General features: G+C 43.3%; 1 protein-coding gene across 35 annotated transcripts in view; it reads right to left on the reverse strand.

Annotated features, from left to right (window-relative positions):
• clasp2 (cytoplasmic linker associated protein 2) overlaps positions 1 to 17,209 on the reverse strand; it is a 34,688-nt gene extending 17,479 nt beyond the window's left edge. For 32 of the 35 annotated variants that reach the window (XM_029845325.1, XM_029845321.1, XM_029845320.1 and 29 more), the window contains exons 1-9: positions 16,261 to 17,209; positions 12,815 to 12,893; positions 10,756 to 10,859; positions 10,346 to 10,437; positions 9,817 to 9,892; positions 9,100 to 9,197; positions 6,983 to 7,053; positions 878 to 1,015; positions 312 to 385 (exon numbers count right to left, since the gene is read on the reverse strand). In XM_029845325.1, coding sequence (XP_029701185.1) covers positions 312 to 385; positions 878 to 1,015; positions 6,983 to 7,053; positions 9,100 to 9,197; positions 9,817 to 9,892; positions 10,346 to 10,437; positions 10,756 to 10,859; positions 12,815 to 12,893; positions 16,261 to 16,458 — 930 coding nt within the window. In that variant the 5' untranslated portion in view covers positions 16,459 to 17,209. Of the gene's footprint in view, positions 1 to 311; positions 386 to 877; positions 1,016 to 1,755; positions 2,367 to 5,154; positions 5,463 to 6,982; positions 7,054 to 7,544; positions 7,853 to 9,099; positions 9,198 to 9,816; positions 9,893 to 10,345; positions 10,438 to 10,755; positions 10,860 to 12,814; positions 12,894 to 16,260 lie in introns of those variants that run through there. The other 3 variants (XM_029845329.1, XM_029845328.1, XM_029845327.1) reach the window with 3 other exon arrangements.
• Between the last annotated feature and the right edge of the window lie 258 nt (positions 17,210 to 17,467).

Raw genomic sequence — 17,467 nt, forward strand, 5'->3', positions numbered from 1 at the left:
TTGACGGCCATCATAGTATAAATATGTAAAATGTGTGCAAAGGTTGTATCACTGAGCAGTAACACAACAGAACCCTGCTCCTCTCCTCTGGTTGGTTGGAACAACAACGTGTTCTGGTAGGTTCACATCAGTTTGTGTATCTTTCTCTAGGCCTACATGGACAATCGGTGGCCTAGACGGACTGGTAAATTTCTGGGGTCCTCTGATTGGTCAAGCTGCCAACCATTTGTCAGGACCAATGTCGTGTAAGTGAACAATTGTGTTATTGCTCAGAGTTGCTGATACAATCTTTAAGATCATGTTTAGTGCACCTGGACAGTGGGGACATCTGTAAAAGACTTAATGAAGTCCTCCTCATCCACCGCCCCAGCACTTTCCTTGGACACTACAAAAACAAAACAGGGTGTTAATAAATGCGCACACACACACACACACACACACCAGCATGTGTTTCCAGTGGGATTCCTGGGCATAATATACATCAGACATATTTCTTTGGAGGCTGGAATCTCTGAAGACCACACCCTTTACAACCGTTTGTTGGTCATGAAGAAAAATAGAGGAAAATGTGGGAGTCAGCGGAAGGATTCCAAGTGGACGGCATAGAGAGCAATAGATACCTGGTATAAACATGTCCACAATAATATCCAGCTGCTATCCTTGTCATCTCCACCCTGTGCAACTTAATATCTTATCCTCCTGAGAAAATACTTGTCAACTGCTACTCTCTTCCTGCATTCAGGCTTTCTAACCACTTTACCAGTTTATCACCTTCCAAAGTAACTGGGGAAATCCGATCACAAATAGTGGTTGTTGTTGTCAAGCATTTAGATGTGTAAATTCATTTGGTCGAGACTGAGATCAAATCCGTATTTACCAAGCTTTCCACTTGTTGCACTGGGCCGGCGTGCCGCAGAGGAATCTGCAGGCTTCTTGGGAACTTTTGGGACCTTGAAGGTCTGGGCTGAGGAAGAACGATTCCCATCCACACTGTCATCGTCCTCAAAACTGCGATCTAGTGGGAGAGGGAGGAGAATCATCTTAGGAACGCCTCTTTTCTGTGGTGGGTATTGGTCACACTTCAGAGTGGTTATTTTTTACAAAGTACTCAAATCAATTCTGCAAGTCATTTTAATAGAACACACAATAATATTCAAATAAATGCAACTAATCATAAAATGCACTTTTTTTTGGACAAAAAACTCTACTTTCATCTAAAGCATCTCACAGGATTTCTTGCTGAGCTTGAAAAAGCAAGAGGCAAGTTAAAGAGAAAGGGAAGCAGAGACACAACAACAACAATGACAAAACACACCAAACTCATACTTGACAAAATAGAGACAAACATCTGAGGACGAGTCCATGTAACAGGGAGCTGACATATCTCTATCCCAAACCATCAGGCTGCATGAATGCAGAAATGAGACTCGTGCTGAAACTTGAGACACACTTTCAGCGGTGGTGCAGCATTTACTGGGCATCGCCAGGTGAAGGCACTTGCAGCCGACGTGCAAACACACAACACTCTGTGCAGGAATGTTGTTGCTTGGACATTGAAAAGCCAAAAGCCCACGCTTTATTTCATGCCGCTTATACTTTTGACAAACATGCAAAAAAAACCAGGCGACTATGTGCTTATGCGTGATTGTAGAAACTACTGTATATGTTCAAATACAGTGGTTGGTCGATAATTTACTGCTAAACATACCAGACACCAAACGTGCCACTGACATACACACACCCAGGTAAACTCACAGTCACAGATCCGCTGGCAGATAAGACGCCTCATGCTTCTGGGAGGGTGTGGTATTGGGCCCCCCCCCCTCTCCTTCAGGCCGTGCCCCAAAACATTCACGCAACCTCACACACACGTCATAGTGGAGTTAAGGCTGAGAAGCAAACGCACAAACGTCGCTTACTCCTCTTAACAAAAACCCTCCACCCACAGAGGTGCCGGCATTTTCTCTCACTCCATCTCTCTCTTTTTTACCCCTCCCTCTCTCCCGTTCTCAGAGCATCTCCTCCTTCCCTCAGCAGCCTTACAGCCAATCATATGAGAGGTGACATCATCATGTTGCAGCCAGTGCGGAGGCAGTTCTGTGAATCTGTGTGTGTGTGTTGAAAGATAAAGGAATACACATGCACACAGAGACACACAAAGAATAACAGGGCTTCTCTGTGTCACTGCCAGACCTGCTAACCTAAACGTTACCAAGGACAACAAACACACTCCTGCTTTTTATAATCTCCTTCCCTATTTCTTGCCCCCACATACTCGAGTACCAACCACTTAACCTAGAAGATTCTCTCACATGCTGCTTTCCTGCGAGGGAAGATTTATTTTCAAATGGAACGCTGCATTATCACTTTAAAGAACAAAGGATTATAAAACACTGATCAAAGGAGGGGTGTGGGGAAGGGTAAAGGCAACCAAACCACACCCCTCCATCTGAGCCCTTGACCCTCCCACATTTTCACAGAATCTGCAATGTGCACGTTTGGTATTGCCAGTATTGATCATTATGACTTTGTAAATAAGAGACTGGATTTGAAGGTGTCTAAAAACCAGTGAGGAACTCAACTATACCATGCTCTGTAAAATATATTAGCCTAATTTAATCCAGCAATGCAGTAGGAAACTAACTCTTCATGGAGGAATGGTTAGTAATCCATAGTTTGTGCAGCGTTCTTTAAAGTCACCATATTTATTATACAGCCTGACAGCAGTTTGGTTTAACTGAACTGATAGTTCCTGTTTAATTTCAGTGTAAAGGTTCACAGCACAGAGGTGATTTGGAGTCACGATTGTGGTTAATTGCTTTTCAACAAAGCCCACAGGTTCATTAGCAATTAGGTCACGAATCAGGGATTAATAATTATTGGCGGGTGTGTTGGCATGATTTGCATCTCATGCTTTTGTGTCCAGTCAGATCCCACAGGAGCAAATGTCTCCTGTGGAGGGGTGTCCCTTGCACAGAAACAGCACACATGCTGTTGCCATGGTGACCAGCTTCTCAAATGAATAGAGCAGCAAACATGGAAAACTGCTGCATAAATCCAATCTGCACACCTACACCCACTTTTATTCCCAAAAGCACTTGGACAGAATTTCAAACAAATATTTAAAATGCTATTGGCATATTAATAATGTTTTGACACATACGACTTTTGGAATTTGTTGTAATCAAATAATAATCCTGAAATAATGCAACATAAAGGGTAAACAACATTTTCTTTAGACATAGGCTTACTAAAACAGCCACATCCAAAGCGATGAAGGCTGTTGCACATCCGCTCACACATTGAGAGACAGATCTCTGTTCCACCATGTACTAGGCAATGTTGCCATGGTAACTCCTGGCTGAGTTCCCTGCCTCCCTCTATTTTCAATTTAAAAAAAGAAGGGAAGAAGAGTGGAGAAGACCACTGGGTTAATGTGAGGGCACTCTGGACAGAACTGGGGGAAGGGGGTGTACAAGTACACCATTGTACTGCTAACCACCTAATGCAAAGATTGGAGTTTGGATGAGAAACTTTAATTTATTTTTAAGAATCACAAAAAATAATTATTTTAAATTATTCACTATGTAGCAAATAGAGTCCATGGTATGCTCTAACCTATTAACATTTTGAACTGTAAAATATGTGTTGTCTGTTGTAGCTGGGATGTGTTGTTGTCTTTGCAATTATTACTTAACTGAGAATGTCTTTGCCAGGAATACTTAAACAATTAAAAAGAAAACGGCACATCCGAGCTGCAACTGACCACACCACATATTTTGTAGTTAAAAATCTTAATAGGATTAAGAGCATAACCCGATATGTTTGGAAGAATTATAATTTCTATACAGACAGTCTGTGTTTAGGCTGTACTGGAAATCTCATATATCAGGAAATCTGCAAATCCTCAAGCAGAGGACGACATGTTAAAGTATTCCAACAGTCCACAGTCCTCAGAAGAGAAACGAGCGTTGGTTAGAAAAAAAATGGGAAAAAGCTGCTTAAAAAGCTCGACTGGACCAACTCCAATATAAACCAGAAGAGGTATGTGCATCATTAGAGAGAAGCAAACTATGAAACCCGCAGCTCCTCCTGCAAACACTTGCGTCTGCAGTGAAAATGCATGAGCTCATAACAAAACAGGAGGAGCAGGAGATCTACATCTGCATCCTCTAACAGCAGAGAGAAACTCCATTCCCACGGTAGCTTGGAGGAGTGAAAAGCCCTCCTTAAAAGCACAAACACACAACAGATATCATTTAGGGATAAACTGTAATATTCAAAGAAAATCTTTTCCATGGCAGCTGGCCTAGTCTGGAAAAGGGGTCATGGTTTCCTTTGCAAAGATAAAGATGCACTGAAGCAGAATTAACATGTCTGAGAGACAGAGAGAGAGAAAGACAGAGAGATGGAGGGATGGATAAAGATAGGGGGAGGGAGCGAGAGACACACACAGAGAGAAAGAGAGAGAGAGAATGTGTTTGTGTGTCAGTCTCTGCTGTCAACATCGAATGACAGGCAATGAAAGCTATGAAGACTGTTGCTGATATTCACACTGTGTGCACACGTGTGTGAGTGTGTGTGTGTGTCTGTGCGAGCACAAATGTGTTACAAGCATTTGGAGACTGGAGCGGTCAGCATTAATCAGCAAACGTGACAACAATACCAGCATTTCCTTTGCATGAGCAAACGCCAGAAAGAAAAAAAAAAACTTCTACTTGTAAATTGTAACATCACTAATAGAAAAGCTGAATGATGACATCAAAATAAAGAGACATAATTCCAAGAGTTATCGTTCAGGCAGAATCGATGTGTCAGATTTCCAGTTGAAATGTGTTAAAAACATCCAGAAGATGCAGCCAGCGGCCTGTGAGGCAACTGGTATCCACAGAGGTTGACATTTTATGCCTCTTTTGTGTGAATTTATTCAAAAGTTGAAACACAAACAATGATTCCGTATGGTACACATGAATGTGTTGACATTTTAGGCGACCCCAGACTTACCGATGTAGCCTCAATCTGAGCCAGAGGACTTGGGGTGAAAGTGCTTCGGGTCTAATCTGATTTCCGCCCAAAACCATATGCCAACAGGCCTGTTGTCTGGGTGCCAACATCCACAGCCAGAAAAGATTAACAACACAGAGACACACTTACCGTCACCATCATCCCCAAAATTCATGGTCACAGATTATTATTGGTGAAAAAACCTCCCGTAGGGACTTTAAAACAATGGTCTGTCCAAAAATCCAAAATAGACTTCCTGTTGTCTGCGGTGTTGCTCCTGACGTTGCTTAATCCTTTGTTTTCTTTTCCTTTCCTCTCCCATTTATTCCATCTCGTACTGTCTCCGTCATGATGAATCACGGAGAGGCAGTGATAGGCACTGCTCTGAATCGCCTACTATGAAAGATCTCTGTCTGCTTCCTCCTCTGCCCTCCCTCTGTGCTCAGCAACAGCTGCCTAAAACCCTTCAGAGCAAAAGGCGCTGGCCTCAGAGATGTGGGACAAGGGCAGCGAGGAGCGAACTTGTGTGAATGTGCTTGAAGGAGGATGAATTCTCAGTAATTTCTTCAAGTTCACGTTCAGAAAGTCAAAGATAAACACAAGCTGACCTCCGTCCTACCACTGTCAGATTGCTTTGCACATAAAATAGAATTAAATCAGTTTATAGGAGGGGTGATCCATTTAATGAAGCAGACCGAATAAAGATTAGATGCTTTTAACTGTCCAATTGCTCATTTATTGTTTGTTCATTTCTCAAGTAGGGCTGACAAATCACATCATTAACAAAATAGTCTGGAAAAAACTAACATTGTTGCCCTTCTGGTCCCAACTTTTGGTTAATTTAGCTGACCGTCGTGTCACATGTCACAGCTGCTGAGAAATAAGTAGGAAACAAGCTTTTAAGTACACTTAAGGTGGCAGCAAAGGTAATGCTGTGAGGCAGCAGCCAGCTTTCAGCCACAATCACGGCACATTTACTCAGAAGTTGAAGCTACGGTCAAAAAGGTTTGTACCATCCAACCTTTCGTTTTCCATGTCCCCGGGAAAGAAGCTGAAAACCTTCAACTTATTTTGGCCCATGCATCCTTCTACAAATAAACTGTATAAGAGCGGAGCAGACAAAAACAATTGCTGCCCCCATCTCAGCCTAAAGGTAATAACAGCCCGTGACAGGCGCTGCTAGACAACAACAGACATAACAGACGTCAAAGACCACAAACTCAGCTCAAAGCCACACAGCTGACAGATAATTTGGACAAAGATCCACTTGAATAAGCACACATTCATCACATGACTGGCAGCCAATAAAGTCATACATTTCTGCTCTTTTTGCACTTGAACCTCTCAAAACTTGTTGTGTGAGGTCTGACTAAATGATCTGATCATAATTCAATCAAATGGTGCTGCACTGGGGGCAACATTGATGTTGGACACAATAGTTTAACTTGTTACAAGTAAACATCCACCAAAATGACCCGTTGTTTTCAGATGGAATGTCATCAAGAACAGAAACAGAGCAATCTTTAACCAAATGTGTGGCTAAAAACCCCCTAAAATGGCACTTTATACTGTCTTTTTGCATATTTTATGACTTCTAATGCCAAAGTAAAATTGTGAAACGATAAATTGTGTGTGATATTATCAACTGATTATAGATTTGATCCCACGGCATCAGGAGATCCCAAAGGAGGCCACTCAAAAGCAACAACCTTTATCTTTACTCACGTGAAAATCTACAGCATCATTCAAATGTATGTGCATGTGCACACACACACACACAAAGATTAAACCGTTAATCCCATTAGGTCCTCTTAGAGTGGCTTATGGCAACAAACCAAACACAACAAAAAGATAAGATATAGTCAGACACACGCTCCTGCACATGCAAGCACACACAATATTCAAATGTACAGCAAACACCTGATAAGGACGACAGCAAAACCTGACGAAAGTGTCAAATAAATGGGGATTAACTGACCGTGACTCGGGCTGAGAGCCATGTTGCCTGAGTTCACAGCTTCATCAAAGCGACTGAATATCGTCTGTAACCTGGAGGCAGAGAAGAAGAAAGGTCAGAACACAACAAATGTGACAAAGTGGAATAATTCTATAAATGCAACTCGAGCTCACAACACAACTGTTTTCATTGACAACATCATGACAAAGCAAATGCACACACCCGGGGGGCTGCACACAAGGGGGAACACTGCGTTGAGATAGCAAAGATGCTGTGAATCCCATTAATCAGCAGCAACATGTGGAGAGCCGGTCCCCCTGCCCCTCTGCACACTTGATGGCAGGTGGGTGTGTCAGATATGCCAGCAGAGAATCACAAACCAGACAGCTGAATTTTGCCCGCTCGTCAAGCGGAGACTTAACCCATTTTACAGAAGAATAAAAGGCAAACGGTAATAAATGACCCAAATCTGTATTTGCAGATGCAACAACACCGAGATACAATGACCCATATACGCAGACACTCCATCTATTTACCACAAGGTTAGCCCCTGATGTGCAGACAAGAAAAGGGCAATACACACCGTCCTTAGTACGTCTCCCTTTTGACCGCTTTGCAGCTCATGATAATTAACGTTGCAATGGATGCTTCAGCTCAACGGGATTCTCACGTGGTCCCTTTTTTCCTTCATTACCATTTGAATTTGTCTTTTCTCCTTCGAAAATAATCCAGCCAGCAGTCCCTTGAATATAATTTGCCTTAAAAAGACCTCAGCGGACGGCTCAATCAGGCTGCTGTGTTGCTAAACAACAGCGCGTTAGCTCCCATGTTACAGTGACACGCTCTGGTCCTTGGGTTCCCTTAATTCTCGGTATCCAACATGGTGCAGTGACTGAGAGGAAAGGAGGGAAGGGAAAGATGGGAAGAGGGAGGGAGGGGTGTGTGTATGAGAGCGACAGACCGAAGCATGCAATGGGCTCACGCACCACCTTCTGTTATATGTACGGTACGTGTTGTTGTCTGAGCACACCAATGAGAAAGCTCTAGCCGGTACATACACTTCAATCTTATTAGGCATACAAGGCAGTTATTTTGAACCACATGTAGGGACTCTTTATGTAACCTGCACCACGCACGCCACACACATACAAATAAACACTGGACAAAGGAGAGGGTCTACTGAGCTAGCGGTCAAAATACAGCAAATCTGCTCCTGCTATTTGGTTCTTCTCACTTCCAAACACCAAAATCAATTCATTTCACTCCTCCTCCACCCCACCAACCTCAGTCTACATTTGCAGTGATTCTTTTGTTTAATAATCACTATATATTATGGTTTAGACCCTGGTATGGTGTGGAGTTTAAAGGATGAAAAGCCTGCTGCTTTCTGTTCTCCAGCTCAATTCTGAGTCTTTTATCAGTCTGTCGCTCATTATCTGATGCCAATTCAACACTTTTGATATGTGATCCAGCCAGAAAGATCCTGCTGACAGCCCAACAGTCCAGCGAGGAACGAGTAACCCAGCACTCATATCAGTGCTTCAAATATTTCCGGTAAATATGTAAAGCGGGGACGACATATACTGTGTTTTATACTTGAATCACTGCATCTGTCAACCATATAAGACATCAATCGGACAGATGCACACTGGTCGATGATCCCCGGAAAGATAGACAGTGTGTTTAAATGTAAACAGGCAAGCTTTAATATGCACAACACATGACACATAGCCCCAGCCAGCATTCACAGACACAAGGCTCATCCTGAGCAGTCAGCACACAACACTGGCTACTGGGACAACCAAAAAAGGATGAAACCACCCATTAGATATTCTTTTCAGTAGACATGAGCGCACGCTTTCCTTGAATCATTTTACCCCACCTACTCCAATGTCTTTGTGTGCAATCTGCACCTTCCTCCTATGACCCCTCTGGTCCGTCAGCATTGTGCTCTGAACCGGTGTTCCTGTGATTGGCAGAGTAGTGCACGGTGTGACCCGGGACACACCAGAGGCCAAAGAGTCTTCAACAAAGAATCCCCCGCTGTGCAGAAAGTGCAGGCACCGGCGCACATACACAAACACACCAGCAAGCCTACACTGACAAAATAATGCTCAACAATGCCAGCAATCACTCACCGTGCAGCAGGTAATCCACGCTTTGCCAGGTCTGCCCTGACCCTCTCCCCAACATGACGATATACATCCACTAGTGTTGTTGTGGCGACCTCGCGTACCTGCAAACAGCAAACTATCTTTTAGAAACTTAAATATAAATACACCAGTGCACGATGTGTGGGTAGGTACTTGAAATGTTCCGTTTTACTCAATACACCATATATTTCTCCAATGTCTTGATGAACAGATTATAGGAGCTGCGTTAGGCCCACATTATTCCCTTTTGTCATAGCGTAAGCAATGATGTGATGGAGGTGGGTAAAGAGTTTCTGTGCAATTGACCGGGGGGTGGGGGTATTTGTTAAAGATATTGATTGGTTGCGACAGCCTGTGGGTAGATAATCACTGGGTAGATGACAGGAGCAGATTTCAGCTTTCGGGGTACATCTCCACAGGAGGCCAAACCCACCTCTTTCTGCTTCCATCTGTCTCTTTCACACTCACACACATAGCAAAGCTAAGCTATTACCGTTGTGTGGGATAATGGATGGGTTCTAATGCACAACTTTGTGCAGTAAAAAACAGCAGGGGGCTCTAGGCTCTCCCCTCTTCTCACTAATAACTGTGATAATCACAGCACTTAAAAAAACATGCGTTTCACATAAGTACAGAGCGCTACTTTAGTTTAATATACCATCCACCAGAAATTATTATGACAATAAATATTGGGTTTCTTACCTGTGGGTTCTGGTCTCCAGTTAGAAAGCAGAGATGAGGAACTATTTTACTGAGGCTCAGTGGCTGAGCTCCATACCTGGAACAAACATAAGGACAATTATAGCCACAACATACAGAGACAAAATGGTTAAAGGACATGCAAGAAATAACAAATTTTAGTGTTTTTAACTATTGAAATACAAACTGAGCTCATCTTAACTTTCCTTGTAATCAGTAATGTCAGATTTAGACGGTGGGGTAATTTTGCTTATAATTTGAATATAGCAACAGTGGCCAGTCATGGCATGTGTGCCATCTGTACTGTCACAAAAACAGTTAAGTAGATTAACCTTAAAGAATCAGCCTGGATTCTACAATCAGAGCCTAAAAAGAAAAAAAATTAAATCAATAAACGATCGTTGAATTCAGCCAAACGAGTGTGTGATCAAGCTCAATGTTGCACATCTATGAATGCAATGTTGAGTGTAGAATGTGTAGCTGAATGTACTGAACAGCCTTGAAATGTCACATAGATGAGGAAGTTACTCACGTGCTCAGTGTGGCGATGAGACAGAGGCAGATCCCTTCACGAGAGCGGAAGTTCTTGTGTTTAAAGCCAGGAAGCAACCTTTCCCAAATGTACTGGATCAAAGAGAAAAAAGAGGTGGGAGAGATAAAAAAAAGACCATGAGTGGAAACTAGAAAGGAAGGACTGCCAGAAGCCCAATCGAGGAGGGGTGGGGGGTTTGAAAAGATTATGGATTAAGGTGTGTACTGCAACTGATATCCAGAGGAGGGCGCTAACACCACATCCTCTGACAGCACAGTACACAGAAAAGAAGACAAAATTTGATTGAAATTCTTAAAGAACAGTGTCTCGTAAATGTTCTTGATTTATATTTGAGTGTTATCAGTGCTATTTGTGGCCGCAGGTCCACTCTCCAAATGTGTGAGCCTCACCATGGGTGAGGCAGTCTGCTCCATACAGCGAAGGAGGAGGGCTTGGCTGTTTTCCCTGACCTGATCCTTTCCATCCCCCAGCCTGTCCACCAGAGCTGGCAAAACTACAGAGAGCAAAAGAGTTGAGTTAGATGCGAGTCAACGCCTGACGAGGTTAAGGACAAATGAGGTTACACACAGCACACAGGAGTCCCCCAATTTTAAACCACAGAGGCATTAAAGACTGCCCCCAAGTGGAGTGCATCTGGAACGCACACAAAAATAAATACAGTACAATGATATAGGATTTCTTACGGGCAATGAGCGCGTGAGAGATGTATTACTAGGACAGCAAAGAGAAATGGACCGTGACTAAAATAATGTCAAGATCATCAAATGCTTTTATGTCAGCTGCACACGACCGATACGGCAGCGCAAATAGATGAACAAAGGCAGCAACGCAGAAGAAAACAGTAATAATAATAATGCTTTACTCTTGACAGCCAATCAGATTTACTGTCCCACAAAATGATAGCAAAGCATTTTTTAATGAAAGGTGTAATAATTCAACTTTAGCCCAATGGGCCAAAACGTTACAGTGGATGACGTGTTTCTTTATTATGAACAATGAGATGCATTACTTCTAAACTCAGCACTGTTAAACACTGGCCAAAAACGATGACTCAAGACATCTTTATTTAAAAAAAAAAGAGCTGTTTCAAAGAATATCAGTCGTAAAGCTCATAAGAGCTGTGTTTAACAAAAAAACACAAACAGCTTCAATTCTACTAATGTGGGGGGGGGGGGGGCAAACTTTCTCATGTGCAATAAACCCAGAAACTCCCTTTAAAATGCTCTTATTTATCAATGAGATCAGCTAATACCAAGACAAACGCCTATTCTTGAGGGAGGAGGGTGAGGTCATCACTCCTTCTCACTGGCTGTGTGTATGCCTTCATTATGTTACCATAACATCTGGTTTCCATGGCCACAATACTGAACAGAAGAAATGACACATGACAGTGTGGCACACAATGTCAGCCACTGTGGTATGGATGAAAGATGCACACAGGCATGTGCGCACAGACATCACATTAAAGCAGGAGAATGCTAACATTGCTAACAATGCTAACTGTGCCCAACATAAAGTTAGCTACCTTTTGTATCCAAGTTGGGAATAAATATCAGCACTAAGGGACTAGCTAGAAAGTATGGATTTACTTGGTTTTGCATGAGGAAACTACAATCTAAAATGCTCCGCTTCCTTTTACACTTCATATCTGACAATTACCCCAAAGGGCAACAGTACAGTGTCAATTTACATGCACATGCTGCACGGCCCTGGAAAAAGAAGTTGGTGCTGTAGATCAATACAATCACTCAGCGTAAATGATCTCATTCTCTGAGGGGGAGGAGGACGGATAGAAAGGGAAGGAGGAAATAACAGGAAAGGAGAAATGGAAGTCAGATGGGGGGACAGAGGGGGATTCCAAAGCCAGCAGTGGCTCATGGGTATATTTTTACCACGAACTGTGAACGCGCACCTCGGTTACATAAAAGCCTGGCAAATGCGCAGTCCTTGACAGGGAGGGGAAATAAAGCATGGCAGCTTGTGTCTGCGCGTTAGATGGCAGGCTCTGAACGGTGTGACAGGTTGGAGTCGGGCCCCCCGAGCCGTCCTGCGGGGTCGTTTGTGTTTGTTGGGGACAGGAGCCAGTCTGGCTGACACAGACAGCTGGTAACACACGGAGGAGCCCCACCAGGGCTGGCAGTCAGACGCACCGAGCATAAAAACTGATCAGACAAGGTGCAACCAACGGAGGCCTTGTGAATGTGAAGCCTGGTTTGAGGGTGTTACAGCCAAAGCTACAGTGCATCAATGTCAAACCCATATATATTGAAACTAACGGTTACAATACAGACAGGAAGGTGCCAGGCGTTAAAGTAGCTCTGCTGGTCTTTCACAGGAAAAAGGGAAGTGAAAAAAAAAAATGGAACAAAGCAGAAAGTACCATTATCTATAAATAACTTTTAATACAGTATAATAGATAGATAGAGATAGATATCTAAAAAATCTCACCTGTACCCAGGTATCCTCTGAAGCGCTCTCCCAGGCGGTCCACAAACGCGCCACAGATATCGATCCCCAACAACGCCACCTACAAACAACAAATAATGGGAATGAGAAAGATTACCGTGGATTTCCCCAGGGAACGTTCAATAGTCATGAATTCCTGCTGTAACAGCTGGTAACCCGAGCAGACCGGATTTGAACACCACGATTTCAAGTCTGTGACGCCTTTTGTCAGTCCCGGGCAAAACAAATCACGGTCAGTCAAGTTTCAGTCCTAACTAGTTGTAACTCGAGGCTGCGCTCGCTGGTGAGCACGGCCGGGGGGTCAGTTGCTAACCTGGCAACGTGAGTTTTAAAGTCTTACTGTCCAAAAGACGACATGAGCAAAAGTGCTGCAAAGCACGGGATTGGCTTTTATCTGGAAGAAACCTTGAGCAGATCCAAGCTCATATGATAGGAGCCATTGTTGGTTGGATGTGTAGAGGAAAAAGAAGGGAAGATGGTGTAAGGGAGAAGGATAGAGAAGAAAGAATATAGCACTTAATATCTATTATCAGCTTCTCCAGATATGATGGAGCTTGTAGAAGTATTTTAAAGTCTCTTTTGGGTTTAATGGGCAGCCAGTAAAAGAAGTATGAGAAGAAGAAATATGTGATGTCAGAGGTCTACAGGCAGCACATGGGACCAGCTGGAGTCTCTTCAAAGAAATAATTGGTCATCCCGTTAACAGGTCATTACAATAGACGGGCTAGAAGAGTTCAAAATACTCTAATCTTGGTCATAATAATGAATTTAAAAAGAACGTCCCAGAGACTTGTTTTCTATGCAAATTAAGGGATTCTGATAGAATAATTACACCTATATTCCTCTCAAGCTCCACCCTCCTCAGTTCTGCTCAACTTATACACAAGAAAATTTGATGTCATGCAAGAATTTGCATTTTAAGCCTTCAGATGTTACTATAGCCAAGATACAGCAGCCACCAGGAACCACGTCATTACCCATTGGACTAGATGGAAATCTAACTTCCTCTCCAACCTTCATGCTTTCTCCACGAAGGTCCGAACCTATGTCACCCCAAGAAGCAAGCCTCAGGTTTGGGCCGCTATCGGCATCACCACCATATCCACTCCAGTGAATGAGTTTACGTAAGTCTTGATGGGCCACCCGGGCTGACGCACCATACGTCCTCATCCAGGTTAACAGCTGGGTCCTACTTGATTACGTAAACATGTTGTGTCATCTTCATACATCAGAGATTGAGCTTTTTCAGAAAACATGTAATCTCGCTCATTTAGACTACTGTAAATTGGCAGTCAGAGAAAAGCAGGCTTGTGAAATGTAAGGATGGAGGGAAGGAGGCTGGATTTCAGTCCAGTGGTTAAGATGAGTTTTCCACTGTGTTTTTGATTAGGATTGAATCCCACATGGTGTAGTGCTGCTGGAATGCTTTTTTTGGCCCAGCCGGGGCGACTGTGAGAACTACAAAAAGAAAATCCATTAAAAAATATTATGTCCTTCTGGCTGCACTTCCTATTTTAGTCAAACGAAGAGCAGAGCCAGGTTAAAACAAGAAGGAAAAAGAGATCACTGGGGTAGAAGAGGCAAAATACATAGATGGGGGCCAATAATGGGGGGAAAACAAAAACGGTTAACAGAAGAAACATGAGATTCTGACTTATCGTGGGAGGGATGATTAGAAAAAGAAACACGCGGGAGGTAAAAATAATAAAGAAAGGGATACAGGCAAGACCCCCAACAAAGCCACCCACAAACATATTTTCAAACCAAGATTAATGGAAGACATTTTTGCTACCTGCTTTAATCACCCAAAAATCTTTAACAACAAAATACCTGGCATGTGACCACAACAGTATGTAATCTTCCAGCACTTACTCATACAGTAAATAGCAGTCTGTAAAGATCAGCATAACCAAGGTATGCTGGAGATAAAAATGTAAATATTTAGCCTGTCGTGAATGGTTCTTTGTGAGGCTGGGGTTGCTGCATATGCTGGCTCAACACTGCTAATTCCCAAACCATGTACAGACTTTACTCTGCATTCTAAGCAGGCTTAAAGTGAATTATGAACAGAGAAATATACAGCATTTTGGGACAAAATGTTCCAAAATGGAGCCTACACGAGCAGACTTTTTCCCGATTACTCAATCAGAGTATTGTTCAAACTGTGTTTCTTGACCTGAATAGATGTTAAATATATCTGAGGTTGCCAGTATGAGAGTGTCATTCATTCTAAAGACTACATTTCCCAAATCAAAACTGCAATACATACAAAACATTTTGCTACTGGAAGGTTCCTATATAAAGGAAAATCAAAGAATAAAGCTGGAAAAACTAGGCTAACATGAGAATTTGACCGGGTTGCAGAGGAAAAACACTCAGTTGCTTTCACAAGAAAGCAACACTGACGTGTGGTCCAACTCTTGAAACATCCCCTAGATTTCCTTCTGCATGGACAACGCTTACTCAGCACTTCACCTGCTGCCAAGGACTTTTTTATGACAGACATCCTAGAGAGAATCATCGCCACTAAAATCCTCATATAGGGAAGCTGATGAAACATTCAATTGCCAGGAACTGACCTGGAACAAGTTAGTGATGTACCACCCAAATAAAAATGATGTTCATGAAACCCCGTTTGCCTCCAGTTGTATTTATGCCATCAATGCTATCGGAAAATATTATTTTTCAAAAGCAGAAAAAAATATATAGATAGGTTTTTTTCCTATGACTCAACTACAATAAGCAGCAAAGGAAGATACGAGCGGTACATTTTCTAAGACCCCTCTGTGCAGACTCTCCTCGGTGGTGTTCCGTTTCAGCATTAACTGTGGAAATGAGATTTTAGGATGTTGCACATTTCTGTCTGGACTGGCAAAAAAAAATAATCTCACACTGGAAAATATTTAAGCGGACAAGACTGGTACACACGCGCACAAAGGAAGTGTGTAGCAGCAGAGAACCGAAACATCGAGGAGAGATTGACAGCAATTTAGCACTTCTGTGAGAAAGAAAGACAAAACGAAGAGACTGGGGTAAAGCATAGGTCATAACAATGAGCCCCGCGGCCCCCTCCCCCACCACAACCAGGCTCTCCTTGTCTACAGTGGTGACAATGGCTCCCTTCAGCCTTCTCAGCCAAAACAGTGCTTTAAAGTTCAACAACGCAGAAATGCTCTCCAAGGTGCACCACTATGTACACCACAAAGTGTGTACATAGAAATATATACACATCGTTATCATCAGCAAAAATGGAATTTAAGAGGTGAAGTCAACGCCCTGAAGAAATAAGAAATTACATTTAGAATCTTCCTGAAATCACACTGAAATCGACCTTTGGGCTCCACAACTTCAAGGCTCCATGACAGGGAGCTCATGAAAAGTGGAGAGTAATGTGATTTGTGATGCACTGAGAAGAACAGATGTCTCACCTTGAAATTGCTGGAGTTCACCCATCCTGTCAATTCGTCTACGGTCTTATCCAGCCGGGGTTTGTCTTGCTCCACGTCCGGGGACCGCTGTGGATCGTTTATGTAGTCAACGAGGTCTTGACCGACCTGCAGCCTGCGGGTAACGTCTTTTTGCAAAACCTGCTGGTAAAAATAGTCCATGTTGTCATGTTCCTCCATTGGGGACCCAGAGCCGTGTGGCCAGCCACAGGAGCCGGCCGAAGACAAGAGACAGTGGCTGCAGCAACGAGGTCCCAAAAAGGTTTAAATTGTATTTCCGTGAATGGGTTGAGAGTCTGCGTGGTCTGGAGGACAGCCAGCAGCCGTTTGCTCATCAACTCGCAATATGGTCAATGGACGGCAGCTTAACCGAGTTATTAATGTTTTCTCCAAATGAAAAGCTCAAGTTTGTGTGCCAAACATCCGAGTTAGCTCGTCGTCCCTTTTACCCCCCACCCCACCCCCAGCAACGTAAGCTCCGAAGGTGAACTCAAAACTTCCAGAAAGTTTGGGAAAGCAGTCTATTATTGTTGAACCTCAGCAGATAGCTTCAGTCTGTCCACATCAAAACAAGGTAGCAGCCCGGGTAGCTATCTGTTATGCTAACAAAATAGCGCCTTGCTAGTTAGCGCAGCGACCCAAACAAGGATTCGCTGCTTCACAGCCGCTAGCTCAGGTCTCCTGCAGGCCGAACGCCTGACTTCTCCTCGCTATTCTAATCCATGACCACAGTCGAAAAAGTCTGCTGATCACTCAGCTATCGGCTCCTCCCGTGCTCAAACTGGACAAAAGTTAGGCAACGAGGGTTCTATTCCAGTCCCGAGGTTCCTGCTTTTTCTTCAAGCCAGGAATAATTGGTGTTACCGTTAAACACAAGACGCGGCGGAGGAAGCTGACGCTCTGCCCGGGTACTGCAGTTTTTTACAGGCGGAGCAGCCGATCAACGATCAGGCCCAAGGGTCTTTGCGCACCGCACAGCTGTCCAACACAATGCCTGATGTAAAACATTAATAATTCTACTTCTCCGTGAATTGTGTTCAAAGATATATACTGAGAGTCATTATTAAGTTATATAATTGGTCTACTGGATGATACACTGTCTTTGTACCACCTTTAAAGAAACTCAACACACAGTCATCGTGGGCGCGTCTGCCATCTATATAGCTCTTGGGTGACATCTTGCGGCGTA

This window comes from Takifugu rubripes, chromosome 12 (assembly GCF_901000725.2).
Source record: "Takifugu rubripes chromosome 12, fTakRub1.2, whole genome shotgun sequence".
NCBI lineage: Eukaryota > Metazoa > Chordata > Actinopteri > Tetraodontiformes > Tetraodontidae > Takifugu > Takifugu rubripes.